This window comes from Apteryx rowi, unplaced genomic scaffold (assembly GCF_003343035.1).
Source record: "Apteryx rowi isolate R43461 unplaced genomic scaffold, aptRow1 scaffold_5, whole genome shotgun sequence".
Lineage (NCBI taxonomy): Eukaryota > Metazoa > Chordata > Aves > Apterygiformes > Apterygidae > Apteryx > Apteryx rowi.
In genome coordinates this window covers 738,471-763,272 of record NW_020450760.1, presented here as the reverse complement: position 1 = coordinate 763,272, position 24,802 = coordinate 738,471, and the positions used below count along the sequence as shown (strand labels likewise).

The 24,802-nt window shown below is 35.1% G+C and overlaps 1 protein-coding gene across 9 annotated transcripts in view; it reads left to right on the top strand.

The window, feature by feature from the left end:
* The window catches only part of KLC1 (kinesin light chain 1), a 49,973-nt gene that overhangs the window by 11,553 nt on the left and 13,618 nt on the right, over positions 1 to 24,802 (top strand). For 5 of the 9 annotated variants that reach the window (XR_003255720.1, XM_026079312.1, XM_026079308.1 and 2 more), the window contains exons 2-13: positions 5,562 to 5,823; positions 8,384 to 8,614; positions 10,780 to 10,876; positions 12,567 to 12,792; positions 13,307 to 13,394; positions 14,128 to 14,229; positions 14,909 to 15,082; positions 15,244 to 15,343; positions 16,221 to 16,270; positions 16,358 to 16,425; positions 17,877 to 17,985; positions 21,406 to 21,567. Coding sequence is in view for 8 of the 9 variants with exons in the window: in XM_026079312.1 (XP_025935097.1) it covers positions 5,563 to 5,823; positions 8,384 to 8,614; positions 10,780 to 10,876; positions 12,567 to 12,792; positions 13,307 to 13,394; positions 14,128 to 14,229; positions 14,909 to 15,082; positions 15,244 to 15,343; positions 16,221 to 16,270; positions 16,358 to 16,425; positions 17,877 to 17,985; positions 21,406 to 21,567 (1,668 nt within the window). In the remaining variant the exon portion in view is untranslated. The remainder of the gene's footprint in view (positions 1 to 5,561; positions 5,824 to 8,383; positions 8,615 to 10,779; positions 10,877 to 12,566; positions 12,793 to 13,306; positions 13,395 to 14,127; positions 14,230 to 14,908; positions 15,083 to 15,243; positions 15,344 to 16,220; positions 16,271 to 16,357; positions 16,426 to 17,876; positions 17,986 to 21,405; positions 21,568 to 24,802) is intronic. The other 4 variants (XM_026079311.1, XM_026079315.1, XM_026079310.1 and 1 more) reach the window with 3 other exon arrangements.

The following is a 24,802-nucleotide window of genomic DNA, read 5'->3' as shown; positions in this document are numbered from 1 at the left end:
ACCTTTACAAAATATGAGGTTTTTGTCCTGTATGCTTACCAACATAAATGTCTTGAAGTGTTAAGATTGTAGGTCAACTTATGAACTTCATTCTGAGTTTTTCTTAGGTTATACTCCATTGACATTTAAGGATGACAAATATCTTTTTTGTACTATTTACCTTGTATACCTTTATTTTAAACCAGATTGTAGGGCAGACTTCTGTATTCAGGGTTAACTCTGAGTTGAAGGTAGGCAGAAGGAGCACAATAAGGTTTTTTAATTCAGATGCTTACTAGTAGGAAGTAGTGAGTCCAGTGGTTGGTTCTTTTTCGAAAACTTTGTGTTCTAAAGGACTTCTCATTGCTTAAAGTTGGTTGCTAGTCATGTGCAACTCCATCATCTTTTATCTACTTCTGATCGGTGATTTAGGGCCTCTGATATGTGCTGCTATTTGTTCTTATTAACTGAGTTATTTTTAAGTAACTTGTGTATATCTGTGCTACATTGTGAAGACATTTTCTAAGATTGCATATTTGGAAACTTCAGGCAGGACAGAAATGCAGCAGTTTTCTGTTTACAGAAGTGGGTCAGCGAGAATACCTAACAGCTGCCCCCCACTGGTATGCTGCTTGCAGATGCAGTTCAAGATTTTCTGTTCTGTAGGCATTCATATAGGAATTCAAAAATAATATGATGAAAAGAGTGAGACACAGCATGACAGTTCAGCTACTGTGCTGGATATGCCAAAGAAGGACAGAGAATTGGCCCTTTTATATATATATATATATATATATATATATATATATGTATTTGAATATGTTGGAATAAAATTCCTGAATATAAACAACCATTAGAAATCGAACAAGAGTAAACCAAATTAAAAGACTGAGATTATAAATTTTATTATGTATTGGAATATGGTTTGTGATAGTAGAAATGGCCTCATAGTGAAGTGAGTATCTTAGAATTTTTACTTATTTTTTTTAATCTTCTTTGGAATTTGGACATTTCTGACAGCAATATGTTCAAACTGGAATGTTTTTCTGAGTCCTTTTACAAATATCTTTCTAATTATATAAAAGACATCCGTGGGTGATTCATTCTCACCATTTCTGACTAGCATGTGTCACTGTGAACTGCCTTGTTAGGAAGAGGTGCGGTTAATTTAGTGTTTGACATACTACTCATGCCCCTCAACAGTCTGTGAGGTGTTTTTCATCTCTTTAGTGCACTAATAACTCTGCAAATGAACCTTTCTTTGTCGGTGATTCTCTTTTTTTCAGGATTGTCCGAGAAGGCAGTCTTCTACTTTATGAAGAATAGCGGTTAAAGCAGTTGGTAATATTTCAAGACTGTGCATTCCATGATGTAATGAACAGTGTTTGGGTTTCAGCAGGGAATTAATGACTTGTAAGCTGCAGCTAATACAAAATAAAGCATGTGCATGCAAGATTTAGGGTGCTAAGTGTTCTCATTTAACTAAGGAGAAATGAAGAGTGAAATTAAGGTAAAAAGCCCTGAATAGACTGATCATTGTTACAAAGCAGTGAACTGATACTTAGTATTGGAGATATAAAAAGGTCAAGTCAATATGTAATATATTTGTATGGAGTTTGCAAGTGCTGGTAGATGACAGGGCCAGAAGGTGTGGCTTGAGCAAGTCTTTTGATAGTTTTTACTGTTAGGAAATGATTTACTACTTCTCAAATGGTGACACCTTATTATTCTCTGGTGTTTAGCTATCCTGTCTGCTATCTGTATATTCAGAAGGAAAAGTTTAGTGAGAATTTGATTTGACAGAGCTCTTTGCAGATTTTTTGTTTTTAATGAACAGACCCTAAATACATGAAAAAAAAATTATCTTCCAAGTTTTTTCATACTTGAAATCTGACTCCTAAATAATTAAAATCTAAATGGTGTTTTTCAAGATATGTAATAAATAAAAGCAACCTCCAAAAATTAGAACTGTTTTACTATTTTCTGTCTGTCTCTAGGATCCATGCTAATCTTTACTCAAGGAAAAAGATCTTGTGGGTTTTTTAGTAAAGAGAAATGTTCTTTCTTARTAAGGAATTTTCCTATGCAAAGAAGGATTGATGTTGATATGTGTATTTTAGTTCTGAGAAATCAGTGTGTTTTGAACAGTTTCTTATTCTTTTAATTAAATAAAATTTTACCCTAAACATGAATCCTCTTATTCTTGGAGGTGACCTACAACAAAATGACATTTTCCTTTTTTATAAAGTAGGTAAATACAAAAAGATATTTATGTTTAAGACTTCCTTAAAAATGAGTTCAGGAGCTTAAGTAGTTATTTCAGTGTGTTGTGTGTATGTCCACTGAAAAACTTAGGCAAAAATTGTAATGTCAGAAGTACTAGTAAAATTGTTTTGAAAGTTTCTTGGATAACGAAATACTTAAGTGGCTGTATCTGTAATCGGTTTTAGTTTGTGTGATGGGATTATCGCCGCAGTTACATGACTGGAAGTCTGTAGGTTTGGCTCTGCTTTCTTTATGCTTGCTTTGGGTCAGATTTGTGTTACTCTCAATCCATTTCTTTGTTTAATAGAAGTCACTATAGAGCTTATGAACTTGGGCAGGTCAAGATRATTATTTTGTGTGTGTTGGAAGAAAATTGCTTTATTTTTAAAAATGTTTGAAAACTGTTAAGTGACTGTACTTTGTAATATTCTACATTGTGGTAAATAAAACAGAGATGTAGCACTCACAATCTACACAAGTGCATATCGAATATGATATGTAAACTGCTTAAGCCAGCTGGCTAGTCTGTTGTAACTTTGATCGTGTTGCATATTTTTTCCCCAATCTCTTGTTTTGGTTTGGTTTTTTTTTTTACACACTAAAACTTTGTGAATCTTGATTTTTATTTTTTTCAGTTGTGCATTGAATTAAAAATTAGCATTTAAATCTAGAATTCCTGCCCTATAGCAGGTGAAATTTGCAATGCGGTCGACAGTATGCTGATGTCAGGATAGAAGCAACAGGAATTTGCAAAGCCTTTGACTATGTCCTTTTTTCTGTAGGGATAAACAGAGGAAGAAAGAACTAACTTCTTTGGAAGGTGACAACAGAAAGGCACAGTAGTGGGTTGGGTTTTTTTGTGTCTCTTTTCCTCTGTATGGATGCATCCCTACTTCCCCCCCCCCCCCATAAGATTTTCAGCTTCAGGCTATGCAAAACAAATCGCATGATAATGTATTCAAATGTGATCTTCTTTGATAAATTGGTAGGCTTTTTCGTAAAATATATATATATATATTAAAAAAAAACAACATGGAAATAGCCCCACACCTTCATGCTACTCTTAAAAGATATTTTAGATGTTTATTAATCTTATTCCTATAAAGAATCAGACCTGATAGCATAATGAATTACTATGTTTGTTGTCTTCCATTCTGTAAATTATTCTTCCGTCATAGTGTTACAAAAGTCTGAACAAAATTTTCAAAATTTTCTGTAAGTATTTTAAGAGATCATTTAAGTGGACATCTGAGGAAACCTATGTAGAAGGGTTTGTTCCTGTCCTGTCAGTGGGGGAGATTAGGATTCCACTATTTTTCACTGTAGGAGAATTGTCTCTTCAGGTTATCTGTATCTTTTTGTAACTTTTGAATTGGCACCAGCTCAAGTACAGTTCTGCATATTGGTTATTCTGAGGCAATGGAAGCTCACGGTTACTTTCTTAATATTTGGTTTAAAATGTGATGGCTTAAAAATGAGGCACACAGAACTGAGACAGAGAAGAATGTATTTGTAAAAGAGGTCTACAAGTTGTGATGGGTTTTGTTTCTGTCTTTTGGGGGTTTAAATGGAATTCCTAAACCTGCTTTTCCTTTCTTAAAAAGCTTCTGTGATGTGCAGGTCTGGTTACAGGCTGCTTTGTTAGAACAGACCCTTCTGCTACCTTAGCCTTCCTTGATTGCAATTTTTCGTGTATTCAGCCAGAACGGCGTGCGAGATTCTGTCTGACGGCCCTTTTCCCCTATAGTAACAACATTAGTGCCCGTTTCACACCTACAATTTCATTGTGCACCCAGTTGTCTTCTGCTGGGTTTCTCCGTGGAATATCTACTTCGCAGGCTACTTTGTCCTTCTTTTATTTAAAGATGACCATTGCAATGTCTGATGTAGTATTTTTCTGTTACTCTCTTGGTTTGTGGGCTGTGGGTTGGTGGTTGTTGTTGTTTTTTGGTAACAGTGAATGGCTGTTAATTTGTCTGTGTTAATCACCTAAATTCATTTAACTTCTGCTTTGAAGGATAAATTGTACATCTTTTTTAAACAAACGTCCCCCTCCCCACACGCACCTGCCTATTCTTATTGTGGTTGAAATTCCTTTTGGCTGTCTTCAAAAATTAGATTTGTTTCTATGAAAAGGTCTAATACAGTTTAGCTAATTAATTTTAAATGTTAGTTTATCAAAGCTTCCCCAAGTGTCTTCACATAGATAAGTTGTAATTTATGGCTTTTGAAAAATCTTGGCTACTTTATAGTCTCTTTGTTCTAATTTATATTTCCTGGTACACTTGAAGATATAAATATCTTAATCCAGGAATTACTCCTTTATACTTCTTAATTTTTATTATAGAGCATTTTCCTAGCAACATTTTAAAAAGAATCAAGTGATTTCTGTGTCTTCTGTCTGTATTTCCACATTGTTAGACTTGTTTGTCGCTTCAGTAGCAGGACATATAATAATAATCACCTGAGTTCTTAAACATTTTTTGGTCTGCATTTGGTAGAGGTGTTTACAAACATTCAGAAGTTTACTATCCTTGATATGGTRCATGACCTACTGACAGCATAGCACACTGAAATGTTTCTTGCGAGGATTGAGTTATACAAATAATTTTTCCCAGCCTATGACAGTTGTTGCAACTTCATCAAAACAGCTACGTCTAGACCTGTAGACAATTGAACACCTCTATGTAACTTGATTTACAGTAATGTAATCTTAAGGGACAGTTATTATTTTAAAAATATATAGGTATAATACCTTTTCTAGCCCCTGGAAAAAGGTGAAGATGGTGTTTTCTTCTTAGTGGAAAAGGGCTAAGTTTTTTTTTTTTTCCTGATTGTTGATTGATCTATCTTTACCCTTTTTAGATGGTTGGATAATATTTCTTCAAGTTGAGCTCCTATTTTGTGGATGTTTGTGAAGATAGTTGTAGATTAGTGGCATCTGCAGATAGTTTCTTACATTCACCCACTACTATATTAGCTTCTGCAGCAAGCCAGATGGAGCACTTAGTTTGCTCAATTCTTCGATGCTCATTAGAAATTCTTCTGCCGTTTTGTAGTATATGTTTTATTTTCATTTGTTGTTTGGCTTATGAATATTAATATTAACCCTGGAAATAGAAATTGGAGAACTTGAAACCCTGTCAAAGCCAGGACTTAAAATATTGCAAAAGTTGTGCAAAAACACCATTATATTCTCAATATAAATTTCAAATTCACATATTTGAATAACTTCTTAAAGGCAAGTTTTATTACATTATTGAGAATTCCTTATTTTATTGTTGCTTTTGGGTAACTAATGTACTCTTTCATTTCAGAATGTATGAAAACATGTCCACAATGGTGTATCTAAAGGAAGAGAAGTTGGAGAAGCTTACTCAAGATGAAATCATTGCCAAAACTAAGCAAGTTATTAATGGACTAGAGGCACTGAAGAATGAACACAATTCAATTTTACAGAGCTTACTTGAAACACTGAAATGTTTGAAGAAAGATGATGAAACTAATCTGGTTGAAGAAAAATCAAACATGATTCGAAAGTCACTGGAGATGTTGGAACTTGGACTTAGTGAAGCACAGGTAAAACTGGAGTAGAAATAAAGCATTCCAGGCTTTGACTGAAATTTTGATATAAAAAAATAAATGAAAGCTCATTATTTGGCCTCTAATTGGAAACTTTAAACAGAGATCAGTGTTTAAGGACTTACATTTACATTACTAAATATTAAAAATGAGCAAAGACATTTACATTATTATCATATGTTAAGGAGGAAGACTGCTGTAATTAAACAGAAGTAAATACTAGCTGTTTACTATGCTGCAAAACTAATTATGCATTCAGTATTAAAGCACTGAAGCCCATAATAGAGCTCCTCTTGACTTCAGTGAGACAATTACTGCTTTCTGATTAGACTTTTCCACAGCATTAGTCAGGTAATGTTTGAGAAGTTCAAGAATTAGGCATTATCAGCGTTCTAACTCTAGGTCACGCGCAAATGCAGGTATTTGCTCAAGGTTAGGAGACCCAACCTTTGAGCTCTGCTATAATTTTAAATTCATTTTTTATTTCCTTGATTTCTAAGATCCTTTATTCTAGCTCATGATGCTGCTGGGGCCTAAGAGTCCCAAATGTTTATTGAGCTTTTTACCAAAACAAAAGTGAACTTAAATATATTTCAAAAGGTTAAGAATTGAGTACAGAGCCTGAAAAACTTTCACTGATGTTTCGAAGAGAAAGAATGAATATATGCTACTTGTCATGGAAATGTGGAATTAAAACAACCTTTTGCCTAGTCATCGTGGTATGGGCTGTCAGGCTTTAGTGCATACAAGCTTTGATCCCTTGTGTAGGATGGAAAAACTTAAAGGATAAATGGAATAAAATTGCAGCAGTTGGATTTCCTTTTATATGTATTTGTAGAAGATCTGTGAGTGAATGAGCATCTTTTCTCTCCTAACTTTGACGTGGTATTGGGACTCTGAAAAGCTAGTTTTTATTCTTGACTCTATCAGATTAAGTAGCTTCAGTTTCAAATGTTATTGCCTTGTCTGCCAATCTGATGTCTTGTGAACTGTGGTGGCTGAGGATCCAAAAAGTCTACGTGTATTGCCTTTGGTAGGAAAGCAATTACATTTTGAACGACTGCTGTCAGACCTGAAAAGCCCACAGTGTTCCTGTGTGCTTTGGGGATGTCGCAATGTGATCTCTCATTTCATTTGCTGTGTTTAAATTAGGATATGGAAATATTTTTCATGGATACTTGTATGATATGTAGATATGATGAGGTAAGTCTTACTGTCATGAAGATGAAAGTGACTTTGCTGAACCAGTAATTGAACTTTGCTTTCAGGTAACTCTAGAGTAAGTTTACTAAAGATTTTAGTTTGCCATTGTAGTTTCTACATTGGTATTTGAGTATATTGACCGTACTATCACAACTTCCCTAAACATGTTTTCTGATGTTAAAAATGTAAATGTTTGAAGAGGCTAAGTAATTTAAATTACTAACAGTTTTGAATACATAAAAAGACAGGTGTTGAAGTCTAGAGATTTGGACTGGTATTACAAATTTATCCCTGAAGTTTTATCTTACCTTTATAGAAAAAGTAGTTTATAAAGACGTGGTATACTTTTTGGAAATGTGAAATTTCAGTTAAAAATACATATGCTTTAATATAATATTTTTAGTTTAAAAAAGGCAATTATGTATAAAATAAACATGAAATTGAGGGATGAAATAATGATAACTCAGGGATGTCAAACTCTTCTAGATATAATTTGTGGTGATTTTTATTATCACCAGTGACCCATGCTTATAGGGTGTGCTTTCTGGGATTGCTATCAGCTGTTCTACAGTTATCAATGGGAGATTAGGATAAACAGTGAGGGCAGAATATCTTCCATATGTAGTATTTGGCCCCTTTTTCATTCAACATTGTTTAACATAAAAGCAATCTCCTTGGATTTTTTTTTTTTAATGGCCGTTCTATTTTTGTCCGTAATGTGGCTGTTCAGACACATCGGCTGTCTGCACACTTGAATTCGTGATATGCATATATAAAGTGCTTAAATAAATTGAGTTCAGTTCCATGTTTAGATGTAAGTAGTATAACTGTTTCTTTGAGGTATTATTGTTATGCTGAGGAGTTGATTCTTATAAGCTGCAAACATGCGTATGAATCCTTTTCTGTCTGAAAACTGCTGAACTAGAACTATGGTTTTGTTCTTATAGGGAAGGTTATCTGTGTAATTCTCGAAGTTAAAAATATACTTACTCAGTTTTGTATTAGTAGAACAAAGATTTCCATTTCAGTAATCTAAATTCTGGTTCATTTTTTTAATACATGTTAACGTTGCATGTAATATTTAAGGCATTCTAAAACAATTTGACTTCAAACAGTAGTTGCATCACGAAAAACAGTCATTAGTAAAGAATTCCTCCAGACTAATTCTGACTGAACAAATGGTAAATATGTTTAAGTAGAGGGAAGGTGAACACCAAATAGATATATAAAAAAGCAAAATCTAAACCTTTACCAGATTTCACAGCTGACAGGTTCTAAGTATAAAAAGCCTTTTGTGTGAAATACAGGACTGTATTTAGAGGACATAGGTCATGTGATATCTTCTGCTTTTTAGGTTATGATGGCATTGTCAAATCACTTAAATGCAGTGGAATCAGAGAAGCAGAAATTGCGTGCTCAGGTTCGCCGGTTATGCCAGGAAAATCAGTGGCTACGAGATGAACTAGCCAATACGCAACAGAAACTACAGAAAAGTGAGCAATCTGTGGCTCAACTGGAGGAAGAAAAGAAACATCTAGAATTCATGAATCAATTAAAAAAATACGACGATGATATTTCACCATCAGTAAGTAGCTGTACAGTAAAAAGCAGCTTATATTTAGATGTGTGTTGTAAGATGCCTAGTTACCGAGAAATGGGAGGTGCAAGTTTTCTATTTGTATATACATACATAAATTTGTCTGTAACATAAAAATGCTTACCTTGTACCAGTGTCACAGTTCCCAGAAAGAATCTGACAGATTAGCTTCTTTTTATTTATTTATTTACTTATATTTTACTGCATGTGGATGGTAATAAAATAGATATGAGGGTGAAAAATTGCTAAATGATTATTTAGTGTCATATTAGCTTAAAAATRTGAAGAACTGGACTTGAAGCCAAAAATTTCCTTTTATTTTTCTTTTGCTGTTCAGTGGCAGTGTAAACTCTAGCAGGTTGTAAGTGTATACAGGACTTGGCTTATTTTAACTGCAGGAAAAATACTTAATCTTGGTCTAGTGAAAGCAGTGTCTAGCCTCAGTATCTGTTGAGAATGTACACTAGGATAAGAGGTCTTTGAATCTGCTTTCTTGACCCTGTGCCAAACATCGTGATCATCTGCACGTTTTTAGTCGCTACTTACTATTGTGTTAATAACATATATTCTTAATTTTGGAGAGAGAATGGATACAATTTTAATTTACAGAAATAACTTACTACTTAAATACTTCTAAACTGTTTGCTCTTCATGTTATCTTTTTATTTTGTTTTCTTAAATTAGATGGTATTGCAGAGAAAGATCTCACTTGGTATGTTCTGACCTTCTCAGTCATGTCTTGGAAAGAACAGTTTTTCATAACCAAGTATCTCAGTAACATAATGAGGGAAAACACATGCATTTTAGTCATGCTTAACCAACTACTGGACCAAATCCTTTCTAACATAGTGTGAGTTCTTTTAGTCAGCTGCATGCAGAACTTCAGTGCTGTTTCATGAGTTGGTATTTCAAGTTGAAAACTGTCAGCGAAGCCTGTTTAGTACTGTTACAGAACTTTCTTTAAGAGAAGAAAAGGGTCAGGAGGAGGGAATACTGGGATTTTGATGTGCTAAATGTGGAACTATAATCTTTAGACGGCCTAAATAGCACCATTACTTGACTTAGACTGAAAATTTGAAATTTAATTGGCAGATAGGGACTAAGTAAGCAAAGCATCTTTATAGTTTCACCAGTCATATAAATAGTCTCTGTTAACAATCTTTGAAAATGGTTGCATGTATACACTTGCTTAGCGCTTGGAAACAGCACACTTAAAATTTTAACTTCCCATGTGAGATCCAGCCTGCGATCTGCTGTTTTTGCAGAGAACGCACTTTTCCACCATAGAGCATGTGTGCCAACAGCAGCAGTTGCCTTTCTTTCATCTGTGGAGAAAGGTGTTGGATGAACATATGGGGGGGGAAAAAAAAGGATGTTTTCTACTTACTGAGATTAATATTTCTGACAACTTCAACCATTTTTATTGCGTAGGCTCCAAATACAGGAAACAGGACTGAGTTCCTCTGTTTCTTTACTTCACATGATTGTGGGATTTGGAATTATCTTTTAATGTTTAAAATTTATATATATAGATGAATTGTGCTGAGATTAATATGATGTGAGAAGGTGAATAATGCAGTTGAACTTCCTTCCAGGTGTGTTTACTCTTTGAACCTTACTGATCACAATTGCAAAATGTATTATTAGTGCAGAAATTGAGTACTCCGAAATTGAAATGAAGGAATTAAAGTTGCTGGTGCAGTTTTATTCTCCTTTGGGAGATGAATCTCCTTATTCCTCTCCCCCTTGCATCAATAACTGCATATATGACCTCAGAAGTACTGTGGACAATTGTGTATTCAGTAGAGCTCACTCTTCACTGGGTACGTTCTGTAGGTATACTGTCTTTGTAAGAATAGCAAATAACGTTCTTGTGTGCTTAAATTGAGACTGAAATCTAGGAGACCTGATTTCTATTCTTGACTTTGCTGAAGGTGTCCTGTATTTCGTTGGGACAGAATATGTAAATACATTTGAACACGAGACCTTCATTAAACTTCTATGAGAAATGTTATTCTTGGCACTTCCTACGTTCTGACTGTGGGGTTTTCCTTTAACATTGCCAGTTAAAGAAACTGTCTGTTGATATAGAACTCTATTTAAATATTGTTTAAGTTTAAGCCTCAGATTTGATAGTGTAACAATTTGTTTGGGTTTGGGGTGTTTTACAGGAAGATAAAGATACGGATTCCACCAAAGAGCCTTTGGATGACTTATTTCCCAATGATGAAGATGAGCAAGGACAAGGAAGTAAGTACAGTTCAAATTACATTGTTAGTGTATTTCTGCAACACAGAAGCTACAAATGCCTCAGAAAAATGAATAATCCATACATAATGTACTGTGGGTTAGAGCAGAATGGCGATTGCCTCTTGCCCTGGTAGAAGAGGGAAACAGGAAAACTAGTCATGATGGTTAATACAGGAYTCAAGACTAGATTTTTGAAGAAAGTTTGCTTCTACTAATGACCTTTCTGACTTAACATTTTTGGGCAGGTTTCAGTGTGAAATCTTTCTCATATAATCCTTTGTCTTGCTAAGATTGTCTTCCTTCAGTTTATTACTCATTCTAGAAGCATTGTCTTCAAGTCAGAAGGATTGGTGACTATGGATACAGTAAAGTTTGAGTTAGCAATCTTGTAGCATGGTTGAAGGAAGCCATTGATAGATAGGTCTTGTTTAATGAATTTTTGTGCTTTTCTTATGAGTGTAAAGCTGATGATATACAATGTGTTGATGTTGTAGTGTATATGCAATATGCTAGTAGTATAATGGTTCTTAGTTGATAAATGGCTAAGCAAAAATGTCTGAAGGGCCCCTCCTTGGTAATCAGCAGTCTTGAATTTCCTTCTTGGATGCACATAAGATACAGTCTTGATAGCTTGGTAGCGAAGACCAGCAATGGAAGGAAGACACAAAGAGGTTAGAATAGGTTAATGTTGATCATGAACTCCATCCTGAGCTCATTCTGGCTTCCCAAGAATTTTGTGGTGGGAAAGTTGAATGGCAGAGCTGTCTCTACAGTGATACAGTCTACATACCTAATTTTGCTCTACAAAAGAGAAGGGTGTCACTTCAGTAATTTCTTTGACCTCCAGGGAAAATACACAAATATTTAAGTACTTTGGGAGGCAGTGATTGTGGGCATAGGTTTGGAATTGTATGATTCCACTGGCATAAGGCTCCCACTTGCTGTGAGAGTGTTTTTTGCTTAATAGAAAGGAGAAAAGAAAGGCTCACCACTGCAGCTCCTGTCCTGTGTGTTGGCTAGAATTTAATGAAACTGAGCAGTTTAGGTGCTGCAGGAAAAAATGTGGCTAAACCTGAGGGTTAGTAAGTACAATCAAAAGGTTGACACTGGCTTTGACTCACTGCCTTTTCTCTTATAACTGTTATTCATGGCATCCAAAGTGTTTAATCCTTTATGTGACAACCCTGAGTATTTCTTGGAAGGTATGGCGAACAAAAGGAAACAAAAAAAAAAAGTGTACATTTAGAGAAGGAGAATAAAGAAAAAAGAACAGATCAGCTCAACTTTTCTGCAGGTTTTTGGCTTCTCTGTCTTAGTGTTCCTTTTCATGGGGAATCTTGGATATTTGTAAGTGTAAAATTATGATGTGAGATTTGTTAGTAGTTTGCTGAGCTGGAATAGGTACCTACTTTCTTCATCTATTTTCTACATTTGGCCCTTTAATAGAAGTGTGAAATATTAATAGTGTCTTTATTCATTCAGCAAGGAGAGAATATGAAGAATAAAACTGTCATCTTCTCACTGTTACTGTTCGAGAGAGCATAACTGTTGTGAAGTGTATTCCAATACTAATGCCTGGTATTGAGGAAATTTAGCAATTCTCTTTCTGTGTCATTGAACAGTAATGTTAGATGTTTTTCAATTATGGTCATCTTTTTAAATAACTTAAAATCTCACGTATTTGTTCCAGTTCAACAACAGCATAGCAGTGCAGCTGCTGCTGCCCAACAAGGTGGCTATGAAATTCCAGCAAGATTAAGGACCCTTCATAATCTTGTTATCCAGTATGCTTCCCAAGGTAGATACGAGGTTGCTGTACCACTCTGTAAACAAGCTCTTGAAGATCTGGAGAAGACTTCAGGTCATGATCATCCTGATGTTGCCACTATGTTAAACATACTTGCTTTGGTGTACAGGTTTGTATTCTGATGTAGATGTATATCAGTTATATAAACAGTTAATGTTTGGCTATAACCTCTTGATGTTCAGACTAGCATTTTTTGGTTGTTTTATTATTTTGTCACTTTTTAGTTTTTTTAAAGCCTTGAGAGGGTCTGATGATATTTATATGTCTCCTTACACTAAAATTCAAACAAGTTGTTGAATGTTTGCCTATGCTTTTGTTTTGAGAATGACAGTTTTTTTGAAACTGTTTCTCTACTTTTTTTTCTACTGAGGGGGCATGTAGGTTACCCACTTCCAGAAACTCTAGAGCTGTAAATTGGACAGCAGTGTAGAGGTAGTACAGTTTCAGTCCTCCAGCAAACTACTTTACATGTTCATGAATCAGAAAGTGAAAAACTGAAGCCCGTAACTGTATTCTGAGTTTTTCTTCTCTGTACTGGAATGTTTAGGCCAGTACTGAAGCCAACCCTTATTTTTTATGACTTTCTGAATTCCCAGTATTAATTATGACTTTTTAAAATTTAGGGACCAGAACAAATACAAAGATGCAGCAAACCTCCTGAATGATGCCTTGGCCATCCGTGAGAAGACTTTGGGCAAAGATCATCCAGCGGTTTGTATACATGCAATGTCATATTTTTAGTTGTGCTTTTCACTGAAATTTTTTCAACTCATTCTAATATTAAACTCAACAGGAAAGTTTTTAAGACCTGGCTTATCTCTAAACAGTACAGGTAGGAGGCCACAATATAACATATTTCACTTTCTCTTAAATATTTAACATGCTTTTTGAGCATTGTGTTTGATTCTGTTTCACCACAAATGACTTGCGCTTGATTTTTGGATCAGATTGCATGGATTTTCTATGGGAAATTAATGTGAAGAAATATTTTAATTTGCTCACTCAAATCAGTTTATCAAACTTAGATTAAAAGTGTATGTCTGATTTGTTTTACTCTTGCTTTTAAATGAGGCATAATTCAAATCAAGCTTTTGTACTCAATGTTTGAAATTAATGTGATGTCTCACTTCATGTGGGTTGAAGTGGGAAAAATCTGAGTATAGATTTGAGAAGTAACTTTATGAGAGAAGAAAGTAAAAAGAAAATGTATGTGCTTTGTGACATTTGAACAAATGAAGTAAAAGTATTCCATTCCTTTTTTCATGCTTTGTTTACATATGTATACTTTCAATAATTTTTTTTTTTTCCCTTCACTTGCTTACTTCAAGAGGTCTGCCTTGTGCGTGGAAGATTTAAAAACATCAGTGCAATGCAGTTGTATTCATTTGTCACGCTTTTGTATCAGCAAATTTTAGTGTAATTAATATTTCTCTACTGTTGGCAGGTGGCAGCAACTCTAAACAACCTTGCAGTGCTTTATGGTAAACGCGGAAAGTACAAGGAAGCTGAACCTTTGTGTAAGCGAGCTCTGGAAATCAGAGAAAAGGTATGAGGAAAAATGCAGCGCCTTTGCATGGATAATTTTTTCGGTGGAACATTTTGTGTAGGGTGTGTGTGTGCAGTGCGTGTGGTGGGTGAGTGTAGTGTATTTTGGTTGGGTAGATCTACCAGAGCAACCATAGAGTTAGCAATGACATAGTAGTTAGTAATATCTGAAGTGCAAAACAATATTAAATTCCCATACTCTTACAGAGATATTTGAGAACTCTGGGTATATTCTAAATTCTGAAGCCTGTAATAAATCCACTTGTCTACCTTCTTTTATTTTTTTTTTTCCATTGACAGTTAGGCAATCTTTGTTTTGACAAGATCGTTGGAACAAAAAAGAAACATCATTAAAAATTTTGAAGTCGATTATCCTAGCTATGTGGATATTTGTTCTAGTCCGTGTGACTGAATGTTTGTATCTTCAAGCTTTTTCATATAATGTGTTGTACATAATGTAATTATATTGCTTAAATTGTTCTTGTTTTGAATTGTTCTGCAACATTGTTAATTTATAATTGATTTGAATAATTTGCATACTCTTTATATGCAAGGTTTGCTTTCATCATCCTTATGTTGAAATTGAAGAGGATGAACACTTAAAGGGTGTAACATGATGCATTTTTAAACCCTGATACTATGACTGGAGGATCTTTTAATATGAGGTATTTCTTTTTCAGGTCTTGGGGAAAGATCACCCTGATGTCGCCAAACAATTAAATAACCTGGCTTTACTGTGCCAGAACCAGGGTAAATATGAAGAGGTAGAATACTACTATCAGAGGGCACTGGAGATTTACCAAACTAAGCTGGGACCAGATGATCCAAATGTTGCAAAAACAAAGAATAACCTGGTAAGATATTTTTAAAGTAAATCTAAGAAAAAGCAAACTTTTTTTCTGATGGATTGAAGTGTATGTACCTTTGTTCAACCTTTATTGTATTTATTGTTTATCAAACTAAATAAAACAGTGTGCTGATATCTTTTTTTTKGGGGGGGGTATTTTGTTTTTAGGCATCCTGCTATCTAAAACAGGGCAAATTTAAGCAAGCAGAAACTTTATACAAAGAGATTCTTACTCGTGCTCATGAACGGGAATTTGGTTCTGTAGATGGTAAGAAACTTAGTCCCTAGAATGAATGTATGTTTCATTTTTGTAACAGTTCTGAAAATCTGGAGGAGATTAAAATTGTCTGCTTGAGGCAGATCTAAAAGGTGAAATTACAGATGCATTAACGTACCACAAAACTTATTATAGGAAAGCATTTAGATGCAGCAATAACATTTAATTCAAAATGAGGGATTTTCTTACATGTAGGATACTTAGTAACTTCATGTTTTATGGATTGCATTTCTGGCTCATTTATTTTATGTCTAAGAGAAATTCCAAATTTGGTACTCTTGTAGAGGCAGAAAAATGTTTGTCATTTTCCAGTCGCAGGAGTAAATCTGTACAGGATTCTTGATGACATAATAGATACAGTGTTGAAATGATCCACTGAGCCATCCATTAATACAACTAAAGCATGGGGAAAAAGCCCTTAAGTTGTAAATTCCACTATATGTTGAAGTTAAATGCATTTTATCAACTGTAAATCGCAGTGAACAATTTTCACTGCACTTCATGACAGTAGTGTATGCACCATTTAGTAAATGTCAAAACAGTCATTATGATAAAAGAAATAAATGTATGTTTTCTAGCAAATAGCTAAGCACAAATTGATGGCGGTATATCCTGACATCAAAGTTACTTCTAAGAAGTAACTCTGTTTCTAACTTCAGATAAGAAAAGACAGTATTGTAAAACTACCAAAGATGAAGGGTATGTTTTGTTTATCTGCTGCTGCTTTCTGTCGTATGGACAGTAACTTTTTTTGGTGGTAGTAGCATTATAAGTCTGTGGTTCTCGGCTGTATTTTAGAAGGGTGAAATCAAACAGTGAATATTTTGCAGATATATTGTATAAAATATTTTTTTCTATGTTTCATCAGATGAAAATAAACCTATTTGGATGCATGCTGAAGAAAGGGAAGAATGCAAAGTAAGGCCATTGTGGTAAAACTTTTTTAGGAGCTTTTACTATTTAAGTTGCAGMTGAGTTATTTTTCTTTGCTACTTTTTGTTTTAGGGAAAGCAAAAAGATGGCACATCTTTTGGAGAATATGGTGGCTGGTACAAAGCTTGCAAAGTTGATAGGTGAGTATTTTCTTTACAGGATTTAGACCACAGGGCAACCACAATATCCAGAACTGCAAGGTTAAAGCATATTTAAAAGTTAAACCAAACCAACAAGTGGCTTATGGCTATAAAACCTACAGTATTAGAAGTTCAGGCCCAAGACTGGCTTTCAGGAAGACAGTAGTAGTTTCTAAGCCCTGAGGCTGCTTTTAATATTGGCCAATTAGATCTAGTGGGTGACATAAGAATTCATCACATCTATTCTGTTCTTGACAATCCTTCACATGGAGGCATAGGTCACCTTTCTTTTTTTTTTTTAATTTTTGCTTGACATATGCCCTCTTCCCCACCCGGCTCTAGCAAAATCTCTAGAGAAGCCCAGAAGCTAAAAGAAGTTAAAAGGAGACCGTGCAAATAGCTTAGCCTCGAGTTTCTAGTTGGCCCAAGAAAACAAACTGCCACACTTCTGCATTATTAGAGTTTTGAGAGCTTGAAGAATGTTGTTTTGTTTGAATGGAAATGTGTACCCTAAAACAGAAGGAGGGAAACAAGCGTTTCTGTTTGGATCGTGCTTGGCGAAACATCTTTTGCACATTTTAATTTTGTTCCTTAACTGCCTTTCTTTATGTGCAGGTGGTACAATGTCAGAAAAAAACCTGCCCCTAGTACTGACACTGTTCTAATGAGGGTTTTTTCTTTCTTTAGTGTTTGTATTCTTATATTTAACAAGCAACAGAAGCTTTGTATTGTTGAAATCTGCCCTTTTTTCCCCACCCTGAACTCTGGGTGCTGTACGTTATGTTGGCTTGCTTTTTATGTACCAGCTCATTCTAATGCATGAGGAAATCTTTTTTCTGTTGTTGCTGGAGAAAATCTTTAAGCAACAATATTGTGACTGAGCTAATTCTCAATGTGTCATTGAATCAAAAATGTCTTGTTGGAATGTGAGACTTGTTAATGGAATGTGCCACTTTTTCCTTTATTTCATTATTCAAATCTAGTTTGAATGCATAGAAACTGAAAATAGTTACTAAGTAAAGGCTGATGAAAGGAATTTATTTTGTGACTAATGCTGCAGTAACAGTCCCTGTTTGAACTGACAGGCGTATTTTCTGGAAGCTTTGCGATTATTCAGCTTGACACGCTCAGATTGAGCTAAATTCTCACCTCTGGAGATTGCATCTGAAAAACATAAGGATATAGCACTCCAGTTTTCTGTTGAGTGGCTCTAGAAGCTAGTTATTAGCATTCGGTTTCAGAGCTGTTGACTAATCGTAGTGTGAGCTGCTAATGCTCTTTAAAAAAGGTTAACAGGTTTTTCATGTATCTTGTGCTTGTACAGTGTATTTCAGAAGAGAATTATATAATAATAAAGATTATGATGGTGAATATTACATTCATTTAAATTTTTATTAGTTTGTAAGTTGAGAAGAATTTCATATCTGTGTATATATGCTTTTTTTTAACAGTCCAACAGTAACAACTACCTTAAAGAACCTTGGGGCACTTTACAGACGGCAAGGCAAATTTGAAGCTGCTGAAACATTAGAAGAGGCAGCGATGCGATCTCGTAAACAGGCAAGTATGAAAAATTTCAGTCTGAGCTGTTAATAAAATGATACCATCTTTACCCTTGCAAACTGGTTAATTGCTAGGGCAATGGCATCAAGTACTTAGGGCATGAATCAAAGTGGAAGTGAAATTACGTGCAAAATGGAAGAGCAGAAAATGCTGTCTCAGCCAGCAGTCCTCAGCTGAATAAGTGTCCTGGGAGAGCTACTGTTGCTAAGGGAAAATGGAGAGCTTCTGTTGATGAAACCCCTTTTGCCAGTAATGCTGCCAGTAATGCCTGAGATGTGCTATTAATAAGGAGCTGTCAGTCTTACAGATGTTCTGGTTTTGCATGTGACTGATTGTGACTAGTGTAGGCTGCTTGATTCTACCCCCAGAAGAACGTGAGAAATTTATCAGTTGCTGTTTCTGTTTTGCAAACTGATGTGATACATGCTACTGTTTGAGGGGGACTATTCCAATTCTTTTAATGCGGAGAAATCCTGTGCTGTCTTTGCGCTCTCAAATCTGTTTTCAAGTAGCCCTTTCTCACTGTCTTAGAAGGTGGGAAAAATATTTTTCTTACCCTTTTGGATGATTTGATATATGATGTCTTGTATAAAAGTACATGAGATTGGACAGCAAATGAGGCTGATCAGTCAGTTTAAAATGGAAAGCAAAAGAAGAGAATGTAAATGAATAAAACCCAAAACTTGTAAAGTTCAATTTCTAGGGTTTTTTTCTGTTATTTTGGGGTGTGGGGGGGAGTTCTTTGTTTTTAAGAAGTAGCTTCTTAATGTTTCTGTGTAAAATTCTAATTGTAAATTGAAGTAAGCTGGTCTAGAATGGGCCCACAGAAAATGATGGACCATATCTTTGTAGATAATGATTATTTTATTGATTTTTAGTGATATACAGAGTTGTATTTTAAAGAATGATTCTGCAGCATTTGTTGCTAGTGTAGAAGCAGGCTCCCAAAAAAGGGGCAGAGCAAAAATTACTGGCAAACCTCACGTTCTGCCAGTGAATTCAGCAGCAGTTCTTTTTTGGTATATAAGGTGTTATCAATTCCTTCCTCCACAAAAAGTGAAGGAAAACTAGTGAGTGCTTGCCAAATAAAAGGAATGAAACCATTAAGACAAAAGCATGAAACTGGTAGGAAAATTCTTCAGCAAGGAAAATTCAAGGGTGGTGGGGAGGAGTAGTTGATACAGTCACTTTTTTTTTTTTAACTGAGGAGTATTTTCACCTGTTTTTTCTGAAAGTTCATTTTTAATGTCTGTCATCTAAATGGATTTTGAAAATAAGAAATGTGCGTTTGCATCTTAAATAAAATCTTTGCTTTGGTTCTTAGTTTTACTGTTATCACTACAGTATAATTTTTAATAAGAGTAAATACAACTAGGATAAATTGGCATAATAGTAATGACAAGACTGGTAGAAAACTCACTAGTAGTTATGTTCATCTACTTTAAGAAAAAAAAAACTTTACAAGTTTAAATTTTTGCTTCCCCTTTTGAGCTAAAAGCAAAGAGGTACTGCTGTTCCCAAGCTTGCAAAAGCATCAGGCCTCCACAGCCCTGTTCTCCTTGCGCGTGTTTTGTTTGCTTTAGCTACTGGGATATGTATGCTAGATTTTTACAGACTAGTGCAGTTCTTTCCTGGTTTGCTTGATTCTGTCCTGAAAGAAGAAGGGCAAAGTGCTTTTCCTCATCCCTTTGGCTTTTTAACATGTGAGGTAAATGAGAGATGATAGCTTTGGAACAGAACCTAGAGCCCATATGTGATATTTCTCCTCTTAAGTGTTGATTTGAAATACCTGTTATGCTTTTCATGTTCTCTACTGCTAAGGACACTGTGAATAAAGCTTTTCTGAGTTTATACTTCTTTACTCTTTGAGTTCCAGCCACTTTTCTGCCCCGAGCGCCCCTGAGGATGTGAAAATACAGGGGTGTTACGTGTTAGTTTGTGCTTCCTTTTGTATAGAATTCCATTAGCTAAGGCAGTTCTACTCTCCAGTTAGTGGAAAGCAGTTCTATGGGATCTAAGAACCCGATTTCCACGTCACTAAAACAACAGCCTTTTTTCTTATTCATGTAGTTGCTTTACATTTAGATGTGTCTGTGTCAAATGTATATGCCTGTTCTGCTTTTAGAACTGCCAGCAGTTTGCATCCAAATCGGTAGTACTCTAGTTATTTATTCTTGGTACCCTGTAGTGCTTGTGTAACAAAGTGCATCTCAGCCTTTTTTACTGGTTGATCACTGTGAAGAATGGTCTGTTCATATTAACAAGTTACTTCTTGCCAAGCTGGGCCGTTCTGAGCAGGTGATTCTGAGTCTCAATTAGTGAGCAGAGCAAGTCTTAAAATTAGTTTCATTTGATGGAATTTGGGTTTTCTTCCTGTTTGTATTTTCTTAAATGTGCAATTATACATGCAAGCTATTTGAAATGTAATAATGTAGGAAGTACCAGCATTAAAGTATTTGTGTGAGTTTTAGTTTCTGTAGTCTTTTTACATTGTGGTAGACTTTCGGTATTTATACTACAGACCAGCTGCTGCATTTGCTGACAGTGCTAAAGCTGGACAGTGAAAGATGCAGAATATTTTCTTATGCTTAAAGCACTGGGTTGGGATCTCTTCCTGTCAGCAAATATCATTTACTATGTAGTTTGTTATTAAAATGTGCACAAGGAAAATGAACAAAGGATCAACATGATTTGAGCTTTGTTATTTTCCAGTTATTTCTAGTCTGTGTTAATGATTTTGCCTTTATTTTTAATGCAAGATTTTCATCTGAGATATTTTAGCAGTGTAAGGTATTTAAATGATTATTTGGTGATTGATAGGCGTTCTTTAACAGAAGTGGACATATTGTACTGACCACATATCTAGTCTGTTCTGTTGAGCCTGCTTTCTACTTGATTTCCTTCTGAAAGATAAATTATGTTACTGTGCTGTGTCATGTGTCAGTATCTTCTGAATTTCAGTTTCAGAACTGAAACACAGCTGTGAACAAATGATTAGGTATTCAGACACCTGCAATTTTCCTTACAAAGGTGGGTAAATATTACACCATTGGATAGGTGGAAAACTGAGACTTGCATTGCCACTTGGTGATCTAAAAATTGCTTAAATGTTAAGCTGGTGGCCAAAGGGCTTCAGGTAGGTGATGTGCACATCATGAGGCTTTGACAAGCAACCGAACTGGGAAAAGAATGCCAAGACGCCGAAATCTGAAACTTCTGAACTGTCCATCCCCTTCATGCCACATTGATGCCTGTGGTGTGTAAAGGGCAGTTCACTTTGCCTGTGCTTTGGAAGTAGTCAGGTTGATGGAGTTACGTGTTTGATCAACTGTGCCAATATGGTTATTGTGTATATGTTGTGGATCAAAATACAGTTTATAATAAAATAAAACCTTTTCCCATTTATTTGATTCTCAGGGTCTTGACAATGTTCATAAACAGAGAGTTGCTGAAGTGCTGAATGACCCTGAGAGCATAGAGAAAAGGCGCAGCCGAGAAAGCCTCAATGTCGATGTGGTAAAGTACGAGAGTGGTCCTGATGGGGGCGAGGAAGTGAGTATGAGCGTAGAATGGAATGGGGTAAGTACAGTACACAGTTGAAGAAAATAGCGTGGATAAATTATCACCATAACAAATGTGGTTGTCCATTCACCAGCCTATTGTTCTTCAGTAGTTTCCTGTTTGATCTGCTTTATATTTTGTAATTCTATGGAACAATTAAGAAATAAAGAAGATTATCATGCTTTTCATAAGATCTTGTAAAAAATATATATTTTTAAATTTTAAAACATCCTTTCTGTTGTTGTCCTAAATGGTAAAATTTCTTGAAGAATTCCGAGCAATGGTATTTAACTCTGATATGTTTAATGCTGATTGAGTGTCCTGGTTATGGTCTGGTGTATAATTGCTTATCACTGGTTTCTTTTTACTGGTAGAAATATTCTGGCAATTAACTTACTTTTGCTTTTGTCCTTTTGATGTCATATTTGCCCGCAGTTTAAATGTTTCTTTAAAAACACTGCAACTTCATCTGTTGGGATAGCAAAGAACACTTGCTATGGAAATGCATTAATATGTTTGTGGTTTTAAAGTAAATCAAATCGATCAGTCTAAAATAATTCCAATCTCATCACCCAACTTGCTAGAGGAAACAACCTATCTTTTCAAGCTGATCTACAGTCTATTTTAGTATGCAGTGCCATTACAGACCAACATGACAGTAGATTCACGTTTCTAAAGTGAAATATTAGTATCACTTTCCTGCATTAAGACTTGACTAGAGTCAGGACTTATTCCCATTTATGATCTCTGGCTTCAGTGTATAGCATTGACTGTTATAAAGTAAAAGCACATATATGACATGATTAAACGTGCATTTTTCTACCCATTATTTTACTTTATTTGAAAGACAGCGCAAGCTTTCAGTTGTTGACCTGGTTTATTTAGTTGTTTGCTTCTGTCACCAGCTTTCCCATGCTTTATCCCATTGCTGGCAATGGGATATACTTTGCACTGTAACCTAACTCTCAGCTGTAGTTCTGCTTAAAACATTCTTCTAGATTATAAAAATGGTATATTTGCCTGCTTTTGCTCTTTGGGAGGGGAAGTAGCCTACTTTGCGGTACAGAGTGTTCTAAAGTTTTGTTTCTGATACAATAGCTACTATTATTATTATTTTAGCCACTTGTGGCAAAGTTCAGAATTCCAAAGAAATCCTTGATAAAACTTACACTGGTCAGTTTTAATGGAGAATGTTCTTTCCATCTTTGCTTTTGTTTCTTTATAATTGTTTTCTTGGCGTTGGTGTTCTCAGTGCCAAGACAGTCAATCAGCATGTATTGTGAATAATACTGCATCATTAATAAACCCAAAGTAAGGTTGGATAACTCATTTTATTCTCATTTTGCCCATTCAGCGTTAGAACTGTGTACTGTACTCCTCCCTTTATTTCTGCTGTACTTTGCATGACTATATGTTCTAAATGGATAAAACTTTTCGTTATTGCCATTAATTAAACAAGCATGCAGGTTTTGAATTGAAAACGCCTTCTGGAAAAACAATAGACAGTATTTCTAGGTCAATATTTGAATGAAACTCAGTGATAAAATTGGTCTGAAAAACTAAAATTTGACTTCTTAAGGCAATCTAACCCATCATTTTTAAAGAGTACGTTAAAGTGGCATTACTTTATTCTGGTTTTCAAGATTTACAGATAATATATTTTTTTCTCTTTAGAGAAGTTATTTTGTGTTACATGTTCTACATAAAGTGGGCAACTCTCTCTCCCTCCACCCTGCTAGTGTTTCTGTCTCAGCGCTGTTCTTCCCTGTACTTATACGGTGTAGATTTACCCTCTTGTGTTTCCTCCAGACAAAATATTCTGATTCACAAAGCATAGGAGAATTTTTTTATCGGGCAGTTTCTTCTGTCTGCAAAGCCTGAAGAAAGACCTGCCTTTTCCATTTAAATTTAAATTCTGAAGTGCTGAAGCTGAGTTATGATCCTGGCTGTCAGAGAGAATAGGTAGAGTATGTAGAACAGCAAACTTCATGGAAAAATTTTTGCCGGAAGAGCATATTGTAATTAAGTGACTTCCATATGTACTGTAATCCCTGTAAGCACTGTACGCTTTGTAATGGCTTACATTCTTACAAAAAGAACTAAAATACTTGTTGAAGTAGATCTGTCATTAAGTAGTAAAATGGGCTTTCTAACTGAGGCTGTGTAGTGCCTCTTTATGTGTTTCTTATAAAGTTCATCCCTTAAAGCTAACGGAATGTACTTCCAAATGCAAAGAAATACTTTGTCTTAAAAATTGAAGTTAGAAATTTGGAAAATTGCCCTTGTAAATATTTTAGATTGTTTTTCACCTTGAGATTTTTATCCCCTTTCATGTTTTTATATAAAAAATGACAATATGTGACTGGTGGTTTTTTTGCAGCCAGTTTGAGGACGGTTAAAAAAACTACTTGATATGAACAGGCTTACATTAATGTAATGTTTGTAGGGTGAGGAAATATCGTTTATTATTCTAACCCAGATACTTCAAACAGACAAGCTTTTGAGCACACAAGTCTTTTTTTAGGGTGAAATAAAAGCAATGAATTTCAATACCATATAACAGCTGAGAAGAGTTGCTGTTTGTTTAATTAAGTGTCAGACAATCAAGAGGTGATATAGTCGGTAGCTACAGAGTAAAGGAGGTGATGATGTTGGGGAGGGACTGGGGAAGGTAGCAAGGTGATTCTCATTCCCTGAGTGAAATAAAATTTGACAATTATGAATTGCCATTAAAATGCACATCTCGGATTTTTTGGGGGTGTACACTAGACTTTATTTTTAACTTAAGCTCATGCTTTGAAGATGTTTTGTAAATCATGCAGTCAGTGTTTAACTTGGAAGTCTGGTACTTTTATTTCAAATTTGAAGACAAAATGCCCAAAGATTATCTGCTTTTTCTGAATATGCTAGTTAGCATAATAAAAATCATAATTAATACCTACCAAATATCTCTTGCCTCTGTTCATTGGACCATTATGACTACAACAGTACCACTGGTTTAAGACCGTAAGGAATAATTAGACTTTTTATTGATGTAATAATTAGAATTTAGACTTCAATTTAATGCAGTTCTTTTCTTAAAAATGTAAACAATGTATGCAATTTAGTTTGAAATATAAATACCCTTTGGCTAGAGTTTAATCTTCAAATCACCGATAGCAAGGCATTTTGCCAGTTCAAAGAATTTTAATTACTGTTCATTCCAGTTGCTTTGGGTAAAGGCTCTCGAAACAGAAATCTTAGAGAATCGGTA